Source organism: Vipera berus (assembly GCF_964194415.1).
Source record: "Vipera berus genome assembly, chromosome: 1".
Taxonomy (NCBI): Eukaryota; Metazoa; Chordata; class Lepidosauria; order Squamata; family Viperidae; genus Vipera; species Vipera berus.
Window position 1 is genome coordinate 121,708,161 of NC_138202.1, and position 19,209 is coordinate 121,727,369.

Here is a 19,209-nt window from a genome sequence, read left to right on the forward strand (position 1 = left end):
AAGAGTAGGAATGCACTTTGAAGGCCATTTGTCTCTCTAAAGAAGATAAGACTTTGGCGGTTCTTCTAACGGAAGGGAAGCTGATTCTTTAAATTAATTGGAGAATATGATTAACGACAAAATTAGAAAGGTGGAGAATTGTGTTTAATTATATTGTGCAAGGGGCGGAGATTTCAGATTCCAGCTTCCTTCGAGCAAGCATTTGCCGGTGTATTAGGCTAATAAAGGACTTTTAAGGTAAACAATGCCTCAGAGTCACTTAAAAAGCCCATACCTCGGAAAGGTGACACCTGGGTTTTAACCACTGATCATTCTGTGTGTTGTTTCTTTTTGTACTTTTCCAATTACGGTAAGTAAGGCGGCAGGAACTTCATCTAAGGCAGTGCTGCTCTACATTAAAGAAGAGCAATGCTCTCTTGGCTGCCTTATATGCATTCCCAGGGCTTTTTTTGTCATAGAACGCTCAGAATGGAGGAGTTCCGGCACCTTTTTTTGGATGGAACCTTGTAGGGTAGGCAAGGCAGGTTGTATGACATGTGTGAGTTCCGGCACCTTTTTCTTTTACAAAAAAAGCCCTGTGCATTCCTCTTAATCATTCTAAGCAGGGAGTTTGTGTTTTTCTGAAAGCATCCTTACACAAGGCAGACATTTTCTACTCTGATTCCCAGAATCCTTTTCCTGATCAGTCAGGGACAGTTCACATCCCATTAATATATCCAGGAAGTTTGATTTATTTTTTTCTTCCCACCAATACGTACTCCTTGGCACTTTTTTTAACGTTGAACTGTTTTTGTTATTTTGATGTGCATTTCTCAACCTTAGAGAAAGCCTTCAGACATTGTTTGCAATCCTGCTTTGATTTTATTATGCTGAATGGTTTTGTTTCCTTAGCAAACCTGACTGTTGTGCTACTCAACTTCTAATTTCAGTCCATTTCTAAGCAAATTATATAGCTACCAATATATATCCTGTCCTTGTAAGCCGTGACTGCTGCTGAATCTGAAAGGAACCCTTGGTGATGAACCTTATCAAAAGCTTTTTCTAAGTCCAAATGCACAGGATCCGTTAGATCACCCTCGCCCACAAATTTCTTGAAAGGTTCACGTCTAGCAAAGGCTAGACTATTCACAAGATTTTACTTTGCATAAGGCATGATTTTGGAGAGCAAACACCACTCACTGCTGATATGGATATATTTGCCAATTTAATGCTGCTCAGTAATGCCCTTTCCCTAAAGGTAAAGGTAAAGGTTCCCCCGCACATGCGTGCTAGTCGTTTCCGACTCTAGGGGCCGGTGCTCATCTCCGTTTCATAGCCGAAGAGCCAGCGTTTGTCCGAGGACGTCTCCGTGGTCATGTGGCTGGCATGACTAGACGCCAAAGGCGCACGGAACGCTGTTACCTTCCCACCATAGTGGTCCCTATTTTTCTACTTGCATTTTTACGTGCTTTCAAACTGCTAGGTGGGCAGAAGCTGGGACGAGTAACAGGCGCTCACTCTGTTACGCGGCACTCGGGATTCGACCCGCCAAACTGCCGACCTTCTGATCGACAAGCTCAGCGTCCTAACCCACTGAGCCTCCCTATCCCTATTCAAAACACACCTCAATGGCAGCTATCAATTAGTGGGGGACCTTTGTCACAAAGAATACCACAGATTGGGCACACAAGAGCCCAGGAACAACCACCTGTTTCCTCAGCATATTTTATGGCCTGTCTCTGAAAATCCACCAGACTCTAGAACAGTAGAATCTGGGAGTAAAATTTTCCCTTTGCATCCCCGTTGTCTTCCTGTCCCTGCCTACCAATAGCTGAATCCAGCCACTTTGGCGGCTTCCATTTCAGTGTGACACCTCTGCCAGTGACAGCTGCTATGGTGGGTGGGCCATCAGGAGGTGTGGGTACCACATCTGTAAAAGACAAACATAGGGAAAGGGGTGGGTGGGTGAAATAGTGCTTTACTTTCTAATCAGAATTACCTTTCATCGCTCCCCCTTCATCAGCTACATCAGAATGCTATGGTTTCATTGCTGAGTCACTTCAACTATTTACTCTGCCCGTGTACTGTATATTGGGTGATTTTCTACAAAGATGAATCGAGAAATAGAGAGCTAGGCAGAATCTCATGTGCTTTAGGAAGGTAATCTCTGCTAGGGTTACAAACCTCTGGCAGAAGGAGGAGATGTCCTCCTTTTCTCCATCTGGGAGGCATAGCCTTAAAATCAAATGGGTGTAGCCTAGCATACTGAAGGGGAAAGAAATTCAGAAGAAGGGACAGGAATTCAGACCTGAGTCGATAGAGAGCTTTGAACCAGCCAGGCAGCCTCGTCTCCAGAAAAAGAACCCCCGTGAGCACTGCCCGCTGAACTTTTATTCACCTCCAACATTACAAAAAACTCCATCCCTCTCATACAACATAGCATACATAGATAATTGGATATACAGAGAGAATTTCTCAGGTGCCTCTGAGATCATACAAAAACAAGGTACTAAAAGATGTATGTGAAAGCTTTATCATAGCGTTTCCCAAACCTCCCACATGCCAGCCTGCCCATGAGCCAGGAGAGTTTGCTCTCACTGTAACTCAAGTGAAGGCCAGTTAAGGGGGGTTGGAAAAGCAGAAGGGTGAGAAACCAAATTCTTGGGAAGCCAATTCTGGCCGTTCCCACAGCATACCTGGAATGCATAAGCAGAATCTTGTCAAAAAAATGAATAGGAACCTCTTCCCACGTCCCAACGTCTTTCCTTACCCGTGACATAGAGGTGCGCATAGCAGGTAGCTTTGCCCACTCTGTTGGCAATAACACTTTTGTAAACTCCAGCATGGGCATGACTGACAGAGTGGAAGACCAAACGGTGTACATCCTTATCTGCAAAGGGGAAAGAAAGATGGAGAGGTGAAGGGGGGAAAGGAACACAGAATGAGATTATGATATTTGTAGGAGTTGGGCACAAATTTTTTTTAGGAGCAGGCAGCCAACATAACAGATACAGAGGTAGGAAAATACTGCTGAGGAAATAGTACAAAGACTATACAGGGCAAGCTGGCAAGAAAGGAGTATTTCCAGGGCTATTTTAAGAGCATTCTTCCTTACAAATTTGGAAGCTGAACCATAGAGTCAGGCGATAACAGAGCTGTGAGTTAAGTTACTCGGCCAGCTATCCCTCATCCAATCCTGAAGCAAGTTGCAGCAAGGAACAAACTCAAGGCAATGAATTGGGAATACCACGAATAGGAGCAAAAAATGAATAAATAAAAAATTAAGGATACTTCCACATTCATCAACGCTTCCATTCTTCATCCCTCCAAAGTAGCTTGAACCTTACCTGCGGTCATTTTCATTGTGGCCAGTTCTTAATATTTTCAAAGCACCTTTAACCAGTCAATATTCCCTCCAACTGACCAGTCAGAGAATAGCATTCGTCCTCCAACCCCCTCCCATCTGTTTTTATTTTCCGTTGTATACAGTTTGGTTTGAGTTTGGAAGTCACTAGGCAAAATGTATAAAGCTGACTGGAATTTTCCTTCCTATTAGCAGGGAATGCTGCATATGACTGAGGTGCAGCTAAGACTGAAAATCTAGACGAGTGTTTCTTAACCTTGGCAACTTGAAGATGCATGGACTTCAATTCCCAGAATTCCCCAGTACAATTTTTATATGGTGAGCGCCATGCTGGTAAAATAGTAAATTTCTATTAGGAGAAAAACCATAGCATATGCAAGATTGTGACCAACTTGGAAAGCTAGAGGACTCATGGCTCAGTTTGGAAGATCATATAGGAGCCGTGGCCAGGGGGGCTTTTGCCCAGGTTTGCCTGGTGTGCCAGTTGCGGCCCTATTTGGACCGAGACGCTCTATGTACAGTCACTCATGTGCTTGTGACCTCCCGCATAGACTACTGCAATGCTCTCTACATGGGGCTGCCCTTGAGGACCACTCGGAGGCTTCAGCTGGTGCAGAATGCGGCCGCGCGAGTTGTGATGGGGGTTTCCCGATACTCCCATGTAATGCCTCTTCTCCGCGAGCTGCATTGGCTTCCAGTTGCCCTCCGGGTGAGATTCAAGGTGCTGGTGATGACCTATAGAGCCCTAAATGGCATGGGTCCGGACTATCTTCGGGAGCACCTGCTGCCAGCATCAACTTCCCATCGTCCTGTGCGCTCCGACAGGGAAGGCCTCCTCAGGGTGCCGCCGGTCAGGGAGTGCTGGCTGGCGGCCCCCAGGGGGAGAGCGTTCTTGGTGGGCGCGCCTGCCCTTTGGAATCAGCTGCCTGTGGAACTGGCCCCCGACCTTCGCTCGTTTCGCCGGGACCTAAAAACTTGGCTATTCAAGCTTGCCGGCCTGGACTGAGGGTTTTGGGTTAAGGTTTTAATTTTTAATTATTTTGGGGCTATTTAATTTTATTTTAACCTGTATATATTGTACTGTTTTAATTTGCCATGTAAACCGCCCTGAGTCCCTTGGGAAAAGGGCGGTATATAAATCTAAATAAATAAATAAATAAATAAATAAATAAATAAATGTTAAAGAATTAATTAATTAATTGATGAACTAGAACAGACATGTCAAACACAAGGCCCGGGGGCCGGATCCGGCCCGTGAAGTGGTTTCATGCGGCCCGTGAAGCCATCCTGGAAACAGTCAGGGAATGGCCCCCACTGCCTTGGCCCTGGCCCAGAGACCCTCCTTCTGCCAGAGACCCTCATATCTGTCCCACTCCTGCCCAGGCCCCCATAGGCACCCTTGATGCGAATGATGTAGAGCTGGCCACGCCCACCCAGTAAGCCATACGCACTCTAGCCACGCCCACCCAGTAGGCCACACCCACCCTGGCCATACCCACCCGGCCCCCTGAGGGCAACCACAATGCTGATGCGGCCCTCAATGAAATTGAGTTTGACACCCCTGAACTAGAAGGAAAGAAAATAGATATTTGCTATATCTGTGCAACAAGAGAAATAAGTAGGATGTAATAGATATGAATGAATTGATATGAATCTTGTAAAATGGGGCTGATGGATATATATACAGGAAAGTTAAGCCATAGATTTAATTACGAATGAAGGAGCTAAATTATGTCAGGTGATATGAACTGATATCACCTAATGTTGGGAAGATGCATATAAAAATAGGGATTCATAGGTTGGGGATAATTGTTTGTTAAACTCCCAGTGAACAGTGATAATTAAATGTATGCAGTATTTAGATCCACGTAGGCCAGGTTAATTTGAATCTAGCGTGGGCACCCTAACTATAATTGGATGCTCTAAAGGAGCCAGGTCTTTCACTAGGTTTACAAAGGAACCACATGGGATCAGGAACATATATTTGAATTAGGGGACTGATGACAAGACGGTGACTGCCACCACCTCTTTACTGCCTTCTAACTCAGAAGGTGACCTTGACAAGTACTCAGGAGATGTGTTGAGGCTATGACAGAGGCCAATTACAAAAGTCACTGAAGGAGAACCCCAGCTCCTGAATGCTGCATACAATCTGATCCAGTGCCAGCATTTTGTCAAAGGCCACCCATGTCCATGCAGAATGGGATCAAGTGTCACCCTCCTCAAATTTCCCAGCAATCCCTCAAAGGGGTACAACTCACTAGTTTGAGGACCAGAAGCAAGAACGTATACAAAAATTGCAGAAGTATCAGTCCATAGGACGTACAAAAAAAATGGTAATATGAAGAAAGAAGCAGCTGCTACATAAGCCTAAATGCTATTGCTATTTCTACTGCTTGTTCATTCACATCCAATCAGCTGGCAAAGAAGGAGTAGAGCTCAGGGCTAGAAGTAAACAAAAAAAAATCTGATGGCTATTGCTGACAAAGATGGCAGAGCCCTTGGGAGGTTGCTTGCCCAAGGCCCTCCCCCAAAACCTGGAACTGACTATTTCATATAGGAATTCCCTGGTGTGCAAAAAAACAAACAAACAACCCTATAGGATGGAACATACACTGTGTCATTCGACGGTCCTCAGAGCTCTCAATGCGCCGCCCATTGTGGAACCAGGTAATGGCTGGATAAGGAAGGCCAGCCACCTGACACTCCAGCCCAGCTTCTTTAGATTCCACCACATCCAGATCATGCAGAGGTCGCAAGAAGTCCGGCATGGTGAAGCGTTCAACTTCACTCTCCCCTTGTTCTGGTTCTTCGGGGATCGACGGCATCTTCTCCAGCTTGGAACTGTGAGAGAAAGGAAGAAGGGAAATCCCTCAAATGCATCCGCCAATCCAGCTACTGGGCCGCTTGCATAGGTATCTTATTTATCTGTCGCTTAAATATAAATAAAAACTTTTCAGTGGTAAGATCTCTACAGCCATGGTACAGTCTACCTATGGAGGAAATGGTTCTCCATTCTGGGAGGCTTTTGAGAAGAGGCTGGATAGCCAGCTCTTATGGATATTTCGAATAGTTCCTTGCACACTGTAGAACAGGGGTGCCAAACTCAATTTCATTGAGGGCCGCATCAGCATTGTGGTTGCCCTCAGGGGGCCGGGTGGGTATGGCCTGGGTGGGTGTGGCCTACTGGGTGGGTGTGGCTAGAGTGCGTATGGCCTACTGGGTGGGCGTGGCCAGTTCTACATCGTTCGCATCAAGGGTGCCTATGGGGGCCTGGGCAGGAGTGGGACAGATCTGAGGGTCTCTGGCAGGAGGAGGGTCTCTGGGCCAGGGCCAGGGCAGTGGGGGCCGTTCCCTCACTGTTTCCAGGATGGCTTCGGGGCCACATGAAACCACTTCGCAGGCCGGATCTGGCCCCCGGGCCTTGTGTTTGACATGTCTGCTGTAGAAGGTTGGACAAGAGGATCCTTGGGGTCATTTCCAACTCTGTGGCTTCAGGTACAGGTGTGATGTTCCCTTTCCCTTTTGAGCAAAGAGAAAACCACTTCCTATGGACAAGCCATAACTATGCCTCAGAGGAACAAATATGGGAAAGGCAAATATCTATTTCTAAAATACATCATACAAAGAAGAAGAAGAAGAAGAAGAAGAAGAAGAAGAAGAAGAAGAAGAAGAAGAAGAAGAAGAAGAAGAAGAAGAAGAAGAAGAAGAAGAAGAAGAAGAAGAAGAAGAAGAAGAAGAAGAAGAAGAAGAAGAAGAAGAAGAAGAAGAAGAAGAAGAAGAAGAAGAAGAAGAAGAAGAAGAAGAAGAAGAAGAAGAAGAAGAAGAAGAAACAACACAGGGAAAACTGTTGCAAACATTCCCCAAGGAGAAAAAGTATGAAGAGAAAAGAAATTGAGAGACTTTTCATGGTTAATGGAAACTCAAGCAATCCCAAAGGGACTGAGTACGAGCCAAATAAACGTGGGTTATGACATTGTCGTACGGAAAATATGCTGGATCAATCCCGTCCTTTAGTTGGAGCATAAAGGCCTGGCTTTTCTCCCAACCTCTGGGTTAGATGCAGGATGTGTCCCCCGTGTGTCATTATGTGTTCTGTTGGATATATTGGTTCCCTGGTTATCACCTTTTTAAATTTGTTTTGTTTTGTTTTGTAAGTTTTAAACTTGTATGCTGTCCAGAATTACTGTGAATTGGGTGGCTTTATAAATATGATTTATCAACCAATACATTTTATCCTGTTTGACTATGTGGGGATGGGATAGGGAACATGAATCCACTGATTTATTTGGCAGTGTATGTATAAAGATATACAGAAATAAAAGAAAAACCAACCAAGTTTGGGATTATATATTAATGTATGTTAGGAGATTGATAGGAAAATCTTTAAGTGTTAAAAGATATTGATGTAATGTTGAATTCTGTACCACAGCTGTGGAATTTGACTGTTTATCAAAAACTGTAGTTATATTGAGCATGGAAGGGGGAAGATGGCAAAACTAATTATATTAAGAAATTGGAAAAGTGATATTATTCTAGATGTCAAGGAATGGTTGTAGGCACTGTCTCATCTGTTTTGGAAACATCAACATTTCCTACCAATCAAAGGATGCAGCAATATGTAATATAATGGCAAAAGATTTGTCGTATTTTACAGTAATATCTTGTATTGTTTATATTATTAGTGAATTCATTGGTTAACCAATGATCATTGATAAGTATAAATTATAAGACAGACTTTTTCCTGCTTAGTTTGTATCTTTAATTTTTTTTTAAGTTTGAAAGTTTTTTTTTGTATAATTATTGTTTGTTACAAAAAAACAAAGAAAAAAACAAGCAGGTAAAATCAATGCTGGTGCTCCTCTCAAGCAACTCTTTAAAAAAAGGGAAATTATAGTATTTTAAGATAGGAAAAAGTGGTCAGCATCTCCATATTTTCCTGGAACTATGGATAACATATAGCTAGTGAAGCTGCTTTCAATAGCCACAAGAGAGTCTTCAACTGCATTCAGTACATGGATCCTATGACATCGAAATGATTTGATTGTTGTCCACATTGGAAAGAGGAACCATAGTCAATCAAAAATATTTGTTTTTAATACAAGATAAGGAGATTGCCCAACCAGATTGATTTCTTGATTATCTGACTAAAACTTTCCATTATGCATGATACCTAGAAAACCTCAGCAGTGGCAAGGACATTCTTGGAGACAACTGATTCACTCTTCAGGGCTCTTTTTTATATTACATGTAATTGGTTCAATTGGCCTTAATAGAAAATGTCTCTATTTTGTCTTGATAAATCTCCCTGGTCTCAAGCAGGCTAATTATAGTTTGCTGATGCATCAGACGCTCTGTGCTCTGAAGCATCTATAAAATCTGGAACTGGAAAACAGGAAGGGAATCCTCTGAGAAAGCTTGTAAAATCCACAAGCAAAACTGGTTCCCACAACTTCCGTCTGTCTGTCTGTCTTGGGGTTTATGTGTGCATTTAAAAGCTACACACAGTATTTTAAGGCAAGCAGCTAGGCCATGTTGAAGTCCATCTTCCAGAACTGCACATAAGGCTGTGTTAATCAGAACAGTAGCCCAATCTGGTTCCCAGATTTGAGTACAGAGTGATTCCCAAATTTAAGAACTCTGTTTTCAAGAGTTGTTATTAATTCCTTCATGGGCATGACGAGAGGGAAAAGTCCATCGTTGGTTTTATACCTGTCAACACAACAGCCTATTTTAATGCATGAGCCTTCCTATGGTTCATTGGCTATTGGAAAGGCAGAGATGGAGCAAAAATATCACTGGGTCAAAACAGAAACCCAGTAAAACAAAGTACACTCATCTTTTACCTAAGATGATTTAAAATAACCAAAGGGAATGAGAGCCCCATGACTGGGGATCAGGTCATAAATGCATTGGCATAACTAAGGATGCTCAGTTGACTTTCTGACAATGTCATATTCAATTGCACACAAGTTTCTAGGATTTTCCTATATCTTCATTGGATGTTTCCATAAGCAATCCCCTTTCAGCCCGTTTTCCTCCTCCTCCTCCTCCTCCTCCTCCTCCTCCTCCACCTCCTCCTCCTCCTCCCACTCACATCTGGGAGCTAGCTGCTGGCCGCGGCTCCTCCACATACAGCTCTGCGGTGCACTCAGCTCGGCCGTGCTTGTTGCTGGCACTCACCCCGTACTGACCCTCATCCTCGGAGCTCACATGCAGGATGACCAGAGAGTGGAGTCCTCCATCTTGCTGTATACGCATGGCTTCCCCCTCTTGTACAGGCTGGCCTACATCAGACACATGACAGTCAGAGTCTGACCCAAAAGGGAGGAGGAGAAGAAACAGATGGGTACCAATTTATATGAAAGTTAAAACCTAGCATTCAGGGCCCATGGGGGAAAGATAATAAAATATAGCTCTCTAGGTCTTGGACCATAATTAAGACCATTGGCAGAATACAGCAAAAAGAATCTTCTTCTTCTCTTTCCACAACCTTGAGGGATAAAGAGCTATATTAAACCTTATGGCATGGCAGCAACCATATTTTTTCGGCAACTACTGTCGTAGTCAGTGAGTGAACATGTTCTCATTACCAACTAGTAGATTAACAGGTGACTTAGCACCCCAGAATAGGGGCCAGGCTTTGCTGAGAAATGGCTATGCCGAAAGGCCACTGCAAAGAGACATGTCAACAGTGAAGGGAAGGCTGCAAGATGTGGATAAGGATAGTATGGAGACTTGTGATTTTAGTAGATTCTGCGGGGATTCAGGCTCAATGATGTCTGTTTACTGAAGCCAGGGCATTTTTTTTCTTAACAGATACATTTGATCACTAGGAGACCAAAAACTGATTTCTGATGTGGCAGCTTATTGCAAGTCTGGCTGTTCTACAGATGTTCCCACAGTCTTTTGAAAGAGAATGATAAGATTTTGGCCTCCTGCCTCTTTACCACCATGCCTGGCCCAAGTAAATGGACAACAATCCATATATATTGGAAGAAGGATAGTTTGCCCACTATAGAAGAATGGGTGTTTAAAGTTTCGAATCTTGCAGAAATGTCTAAGATTTCTGCTTATTTGAAAGATCATTCACAGGAAAGATATATTTCAGTTTGGAGGAGATGGATAAATTATATTCAGAACAAATATGGGACTAAAAAGTTCCATTTAGCTTATGAGTAGATTTTAGTGGGATATTGTTATTGGTACTTGTTTGTAGTTATGTTAAAGGGGAGTTAAAGCACATTATGAATTTGGTTAATTGTATATTATGCATAATTTTTATTTAGAATATGATTATTGTAACTATAATCCTGTATTTAGCTCTGGGAAGTGGGGGGGGAAGTGGGCGGGTTTGGGGTGGGAGGGATTTGGGGATATATTGTAAAATTTTGTTTTTGTAAAACTCTTTAATTAAAAAAAGAACAATCCATATATATTGACACTCCCTCCGTAGCCATGCTGCCTGATCTTAGAATATCTTGTAATCCAGTGTCTCTGAACTGCAGGGTGGAGACAATTACCAAAATGGGTCCAAACGATGGTTGGTGGGGGTTCTCCACTGATCTTGCAGTCAAGCCGTGCTGTTCGTCCTTCCACCACAGCCACAGATTCCAGTTTGCGGGTGAAGAGGGGATGGCGCGAAGGCCACACTGTTAGCTTGGCACTGCAGGTCAGCTCATCTGCAAGTGAACAGTGGACAGTCAACAAAGAATCCACAGGAATTCATCTTTTCCTTGCCTTTAAAAGCTTTGGAACCTAGCAAGACTATAGGGCAAGGAAAGCAGCTTGCTATGCAGTTGGCTTTTCCTGGTCTTGAGATATATGAGTAAGCATGGAAAGATATTAGGAGGAAAAAAAGAGCCAGTTTGGTGTAGTGCTGAAGGTGCTGGCCTAGAAACCAGGAGACAATGAGTTTTAGTCCCATATTAGGTATGAAAGCCAGCTGGGTGACTTTGGGCCAGTCACTCTCTCTCAGCTCAACTCACCTCACAGAGGTTTATTGTGGAGAAAAAGAGGAAGAGGAAGGAGTATTATGTATTTTCATCACCTTGAGTTATTTGTTAAAGATATGAAATGAACCTTTTACCCTTTCTGTACCCTTCTTAAATGTTGTTTCTTCCTCTGAATCCCAAATTCTTCTTGCAAATGGAACTCTAGAGATTGGCATTTGGCTATGGGCCCACTCTTGTATTTTAAGTTACACTTTACCTGACACACGAAGTGAATTATCTGATAAATGTTGGCATGGCAGATTGTTAGTAAGGCCAGATCAGAACTAATTTCATGGCAAACCTGCCTGGAGCGTTTCTCCCAATTCAGAGCAACTCTGCCTCCATTTCCACAGTAACAGAATCCATTCATCCAGTTGTATAGACAGGCATAAAATTTGCCAGATCCCTTCCAGCTTTCTGCATTACAGGATTTCCCCCCTCAGTCTGGGAATCAAATGTAAATAATGTGTAAATTTTCTCCCTCTAAGAATGTTATAGCTGCCACTACCAAAGCAAGCTTGTTTATTTAAATGGTTTCATAATATTAGTTTAATATGTAATCCCTAGCTGGATGTACGGTATGTATACCTGGGGTGGTCTGCATCAAAGTATAATGTTACAATAAAAATCAACCTGCTATAAAGCTGCTATATAGCTTGTCACAAGATGAAGGAACTTTGAAATACGGTTTTTAGTATTTGCCTTGTTTTCTCATGCTGTATTGCTCCAATAATCTGTGAAACATATTTGGCCAGGGGCAAAATCAGCATGGAATGTAATATTGCTTTCAAACCATTTTGAACTTCCTATAAAATCTACAGGTGCCCTTCAGTTTGAAAAGCTCTGGGTGAAATCACACCTCTGCAATACACTAAGTAGCTACACAGGAGATAAAGATTCCTAAGAGGCAATTTAGATGGTAATTTTTTTTAGTATTTTGTTTTATTATTGATCTGAACTTCTGTGAGTATGTGCCATGTATCAGACTAGAAGACACGTGAAGACAAGCTTTTTCAGTGGTGACCTACATATTTATGGACACCTCTGCTTCCCAAAGGAATGTACATTTGATTCCAATCTTGTTTTCAATCCATTTAATTGTTTGGTGCATTTCATTTAGGCTGTTTAGCTAAGCTAAATGTTTTATACTGCTGCTTTAGTTCATGACCTTACATAGAATGTGTGCATGTACATTTTAGTATACTTGATTGTAAGTTGCCTTATGATGATTTCGGCTTCTAAAAGGGGGAATAAAAGGTAAAGGTTCCCCCGCACATGCATGCTAGTCGTTTCCAACTCTAGGGGCCGGTGCTCATCTCCGTTTCAAAGCCGAAGAGCCAGCGCTTGTCCGAGGACGTCTCCATGGTCATGTGGCCGGCATGACTAGACGCCAAAGGCGCATGGAACGCTGTTACCTTCCCACCGGAGTGGTCCCTATTTTTCTACTTGCATTTTTACGTGCTTTCGAAATGCTAGGTTGTCAGAAGCTGGGATGAGTAACAGGCGCTCACTCTGTTACGTGGCACTCGGGATTCGACCCGCCAAACTGCCGACCTTCAGATCGACAAGCTCAGCGTCCTAATCCACTGAGCCACCGCGTCCCTCAAAAGGGGGAATAATGGTTTTTTTAAAAAGCAGAAATAAGCAAGAGTGCAAAATCATTTCAAAATAGTGCTTTCACTCCAACATTTTCCAATGAAATAAAAAGTTGCCAGAAAAATACACTTTGAGAGCTCCTAATCAAGATGTTCTATCTACTTTTTGCTTCCCAACTGATTTACTGGCAGGAAGGAGAGATACATCATTTCCTTGACTGAGGGGAGGAAGTTGGGCGTCTTTCATATGTATATTTGTTTTTAGCTAGATTTGGGCATGGGAGCATTGGAAGACCAAAATACAGTCAGCACAAACTCTAGATTCTGATAATAGCAGCAACTGATTGGTCTTGGCTATTTTTTTTTTAAATCCCAGGGTTGTGAACTAGAATGGGAAGGAGTGTGGAAGGAGGAGACAGCAAGCTACTTTCACATTAAGAAAATGATAGATGTGATCCTGGAATCACTAAGACGTAAGCACAGCTCAAAAGGGGCACTGTTTTACCTTCAGTGTAAGCCAGTTAACTACTAAAGTCAAATGATTCCTTGTACAAATATGAGCTCAGGAATTTAGTCTCAGAAATAATCATCTAAACTTCAATTAATAAATTTAGTTCTGGCTAGGGGAATCATTTTACTTTTCTCTTTTTTTCAGTTTAACCCCTTTTTTCATTTTGTAAACAAATGTCAAGGACTACCTGTATCACAAAGATGGGGCTTTCCAGCTGTGACTAAACTGTGCCCAGCTCCAATTCCCCACCCTTGCAACACAAGCTTTCATAATGTCCCCTGTCTACATCCGTCAAACCACGGGTCAAATACTGTAAGCTAAGAAGGATGCGGTGGCTCAGTGGGTTAGGACGCTGAGCTTGTCGATCAGAAGGTCGGCAGTTTGGCGGGTCGAATCCCGAGTGCCGCGTAACAGAGTGAGCGCCTGTTACTCGTCCCAGCTTCTGCCCACCTAGCAGTTCGAAAGCACGTAAAAATGCAAGTAGAAAAATAGGGACCACTCCGGTGGGAAGGTAACAGCGTTCCGTGCGCCTTTGGCGTCTAGTCATGCCGGCCACATGACCACGGAGACGTCCTCGGACAAACGCTGGCTCTTCGGCTATGAAACGGAGATGAGCACCGGCCCCTAGAGTCGGAAACGACTAGCACGCATGTGCGGGGAAACCTTTACCTTTACCTTTTAAGAAGGATGGAATTATATGCTCCAGCATGACTGGAGGGGATTTGGTTCTTTACCAGCCCACCCGCTGATTGAGCTTCTCTCTTTGCCCACGCTCACAAGCTGCTTCTCCTCTGCAGCCCTTGCTACTTATTATTGGCATTCCAAAGCTGATGTTTGTATCTGTGGGTGTGTTTTAGACCATCACTATTGCCACCTGGGAGTAAGTTTGCTATTTGACAGAAAGGGGAGAGAAACAAACCAGCCTGGCTTGCTCTTATGCTTTTATAATGGGAATTTGAAGTGGAAAATCATCATCGACACTTTTTAAAAATAAAATTAAAAAACAACATTGGTTTATCAGACAGATGGAAAAGACAGGTTTAGTGACTAGATGAGAAGTTAACAGCTCAACCCCCAAGTGTTCCATTTATGGCTTATTTTAGGGACAGGATTAATATCTCAAAGTTGCAGGGTTGTTGGGGTTTTGCTTAGTATGTTATGTGAACACAGTCGCCGATTTGTAAACTATGATTTGTGACTCACAAGAATTATGCATTGAAGAGGCACAACCTCAGTTACCTTTATTGTGTGAACCCAGTCAATGATTGCTTAACAAATTGTGATTAAGTCAGTTTGCCTTAGTTCAGCGTGTGAACCCAGATCCTTTCTCCTATGTCTTGACCTCTGTTTCTACAGCATTTCCACCCTCCTTACCTTTAGCTGTGCTTAGCTTGCATGTGTAGATACCACTATCATCTTCATGCACAGAGGTAAGCAGCAGCTTGCACTTGCGCCCGTCAAAATGCATCTTGCACTGGAGCAGGGCAGGCTGCAGAAGGCGCCCCCGCCACAGCCAGTCCACATCTACATCCGGTGGGCCAGAAACCAGGCATTCGAAGATCGCTGCATCCCCAGCCCCCACCACCACGTCCTGCAGCGGGGTCAGCACTGCCAGGGAGTGTGTCTCAGGGTGCACTGGGAAGAAGGAGGGAACAGGAAGAGGAAATGGAAAAAGAGAGAAAGAGATGCGTCTCTGAGCAATGGAACAAAACAATGGGACAGGATGCAAAGGATAAGGTGTGGAAAGCATGCAGTGGGTATTTTATGGTTAAATTAAATTGCCATGTTGCTACAATCTTGTTGATCTGCGAAGTTGGATTACCCTACCCTAGCTGGCAACTGTTACACACTGCTCTCATAAAGAAGTTAAATGCAAATCTGAATTTCAGAATTACTCTCTGGCCTCAGGTGCAGATAACTCACTTGCCACATTTCCAGGAATTCTGAATGTCTGTTCCTCAAAACCATAAGGGAGACAGACATTTATGATCCTGCATTCTTCCAAGGCATGGAAAACAACTGTCATTCCCCCGCTTTGTGGATTACCTTAGATGTTCAAAATGCAAAGGAGCAGGAAGCATGTACAACCTGGCAGGCCCTTTCCTTCCTACATCCTAAATATCAAAGCTACCATTCCATTCTGTGGTTGGATGGAAAAATCCAACCATCATATAGGATTCCTGCAACCTCATCCAATAACTAAGTCTACCTCACAGAAGGAAAATGTTATCAGCGTTCCAGTGAAGCCTTTTCTGAGCGAAGAGGGAACAACTAACTTACAAATTTCAAAACTGGAAGATTTAGAGCAAAACAGAGCAACATTTTACCTGTGTATGTACTCAGTTAAATATCTCAGTTAAATGCTATAAGCAAGGCTTGTTTTTCCCTTTCTAAAAATGAACAGATTGTTCAGCTGTGGAAAAGCAGCAGAGTTATTTATTTAGATCAATATCTCTACCCCACACTTCAGATGCAAACAGACCAGTTAGAATGGTTTTCTCCCAGTATAGCTGGCAACTCATTAAACACTGCAACAAAACATGGAGACAAAGCAATCATAATCCAAGGCAAACTCAATCTGAATGGGAAATCATGATGAGGTATGGAGAACACAAGAGCATGATATGGAGTAAGAGAGGGACACGGGGAGAAGGGAAACAAGGATCTATGCTAAGAACAAACCACACAGTACTTTTACCAAACAAACAGACTTTATTTCATCTACAAAAAAAAAGGATTCTCTATAGCCCAGTTCCTGTGAGATACTACCAGAGTGGGAGCAGAATGATGGGAAGAGACAGCATCCTTGGCCTCCACTGAAGATATCTGGAGACCAAAGTCTAGTGGCCTCCCATTATTTCCAAAACCCCTTTCCATTCTACATAGTACTGGGCAAAAGGGTCTTTCCTGGTCACTTTTACGTTCCCCAGAGGTCGTGGTTGGATCAAGATGCTGAACTAAGTGGCCTTCTAACTGAGGGGCCTCGGAGCTGAGGCATAACAATGTCCAGATGTGGCCCGTTCATTTCAAAGCTACCTCATTTCAATGTGTTGGCTCCATGGATGAGCAGAAGCCTCTTGAGAGACCAGCAAGGAGAGGACAAGCTAGCATTCTGCTCTAAGCCCCCAGGAAGAAGAGTGGGCAAAGGCAGAGGAGGCAAGGAGACACGGACACATGAAGAAAACAGCACCACACACTGGCCATAGTGTAGGCCAGACAGCAGTGAAGGGCCAGCATGGGCACTGTGCACCATCAGCACCTGGGTGGGAAATGCCTGTTACGCAGGCATGCTGACCACTTCTGAGATTCTGTGCCTAGCACAGACCCTATGGAGATCCATCTGGAAAAAAGCTCCCTGCCCAAACACTAAGGAGGTGCCACAGATCAGTTCAGCTCATGTAGCCATAGGGAGCTCAGAACTGCTCAAAGGGAGTCCCCCCAACTACTTTCCCACCCGCTGTGTCCCATTCCCCTAGCTGCAACCAAGCTCTGCATCCAAGGTGAGTCTCAGCGCTGGCCATCCAGAAGCCAAGCCTTGCCAGCCTGGTTTGTTCAGTCGTGCCGGGAGTAGAGGCAACTGCCCAGGTTGTCTGGCTAGAGTGGCTCAGGGGCCAGGAGTACCTTAGCTCACTCTCCCTGTACAGACAAAAACACAGTCAGCAAGCGAAGGATTAGTGTAGCATGATGGACATAAAACAAAGCACAGACAAATTCATACATGCTCAGTCTAAGCAAAAGATGTTCACCACAGCACAAATACATTTGTAAATACTGGCCGACAAAAGCAAATGCGTCAACACAAAGCAGTTGCACACTTAAAACTCTCACACCTATCTCATAGTATCATCTTCTTCATAAAAATCAACCCCAAACTGAAGCTGGGCAAAACAGCAGATTCCCCTATTGCTAGCTTGGAAAACATGTCGTTTAGAAACTTTCTGCAGATGCAAATAGCGGGCCCAGTAAGCACTTTAGTTGAGATATTTGTAAGAGAGCCTGCTTCTATTCCCCCAAGAGTGATGCAATGAATCAGAGCAATGGGCTGTTACTCAGCAAAAGAAGACAGCAAGAAAACAGGTTAAAACAGAGCAGGGAAATCCTCAAAGGGCAGCAGTTAATTTAATGTAGGAACAGTTTCTACTTATTTATATTTCTATCCCACATTTTTCATTTGGTTAACGACTCCAAAATGGAGATAGTGCGAACACACCAAATTTTCTTAATTGCTAGAAGACTGCAGATCCAGCTCCTTTCGTGTTACACTGCTGTGGATCAGAGCTAAACCAAAAATAGGATCGGGCAACTGAACCAACCTTTTTTTTACTAGAAGCGATGAGAAAAGACAGGCCTATGGTAGCTATGCATCATCCATTCCACCCAATTTGGGGGTCCTGGCTCCCTTGCCGGATGAAGATGATGCTTTATGAGGAGGACGGAAACATACTTAAGCACCTGATTCCTAAGGAGTATTAACTGGAAGGAAGGAGGCAAACCTGACATCCATCTCAGAAATGAATAAATAAATAAGTTGAACAGGGAAAAAAAAATCCTGCTTAAGTCGTGGGAAAATATGATGGGGATATGAGGTCAGGCAGATTATTATGTACACTACTTCTTTTTGCAAATGGAGCTCACTGATGTAGAAGGCATTATCAAAAGAGTCAATTAAAACGGGGAGACTATGAGTTCTAATCCTGCTTTATGCTTGAAGCCATTAAAACTGCAGGGGCTATCCAGGCAGTTGGCAGAAGTCAAAATCCGACTCGAAGGCACACACCCAAATGTTACATTACACGTGTAACAAATATAGAAATTGACCTCTGAATTAAGTAATTCTTGCTTCAAATTTCCCTGTTGGTAGCGAGCACAAACTCTTATGGAAAAAAAAAGAAGCTAGTACCTCTTATACCTCCAAGTGCAATACGAGGATGATCCTGAGCATTCTTCAAGGCTGTTGTGAAGATTGCCAAAAGCTATTTTATCAAAGACCCTGAATATTCAAAAATGTTTTATAAAATGCAATTACTTTTGTTACTCCTGAGTGTTTTCTTGTTTTCATGTGTTCCCCATACTTGCCCTCAAGATGGCTTTAGTCCAGGGGTATCCAACCTTGGCAACTTTTAAGACTTGTGGACTTCAAGTCCCAGAATTCCTCAGCCAGCCAGGCTGGCTGAGGAATTCTGGGAGTTGAAGTCCACAAGTCTTAAAGTTGCCAAGGTTGGGGAGCTCTGCTTTAGTCAAGGGCCATGAAGCAGCTACTGGTGGCTAGAGAGATAGTACCAGGATTATGAGCAAACTGCAAGCATGTTCACATTGGGGGAGCAGGATGGTTGATGAGTGGAAGAAAGAAGCAGACATGCAGGTGGGATCTCTGAGATCATCACATGACTGGCAAAGCATTACTGTAATTCTCATGCTCGGGAGTTCCCAAAGATACCTTGTATATCAAGCTTGGCTTCACACTGTTTGGTGCCATATTCATTTATGGCCTTGCAGGCATAATAGCCAGCATCTGTGCATTCCACCATGCGGATATGGAGGCAGAATGATCCATCCTCTTCTTCCACAGCAGAAATGCGCCGTCCGTATTTTACCGGATGCCTGTTCTTCAACCTAGAGTTCAGAACAGAGAGTCTGAAAGCTTGCAGCGCTTAACATCACCCAACTTCAAGAGATAATTCACATACTTGCTTCTCCATCACTGCATACCCAGAAGAATAACTGCATATTTTGGTTCTGCCATTATCCCTGTTTTGTTAAATTTTG

At 43.4% G+C, this 19,209-nt stretch overlaps 1 protein-coding gene across 1 annotated transcript in view; it reads right to left on the minus strand.

Annotated features, from left to right (window-relative positions):
- Positions 1-19,209, minus strand: part of SPEG (striated muscle enriched protein kinase) — a 139,272-nt gene that overhangs the window by 41,214 nt on the left and 78,849 nt on the right. The window contains exons 9-15 of the mRNA XM_081343449.1: positions 18,881-19,056; positions 14,818-15,078; positions 10,867-11,025; positions 9,441-9,630; positions 5,958-6,187; positions 2,750-2,869; positions 1,805-1,909 (exon numbers count right to left, since the gene is read on the minus strand). Coding sequence (XP_081199575.1) covers positions 1,805-1,909; positions 2,750-2,869; positions 5,958-6,187; positions 9,441-9,630; positions 10,867-11,025; positions 14,818-15,078; positions 18,881-19,056 — 1,241 coding nt within the window. The remainder of the gene's footprint in view (positions 1-1,804; positions 1,910-2,749; positions 2,870-5,957; positions 6,188-9,440; positions 9,631-10,866; positions 11,026-14,817; positions 15,079-18,880; positions 19,057-19,209) is intronic.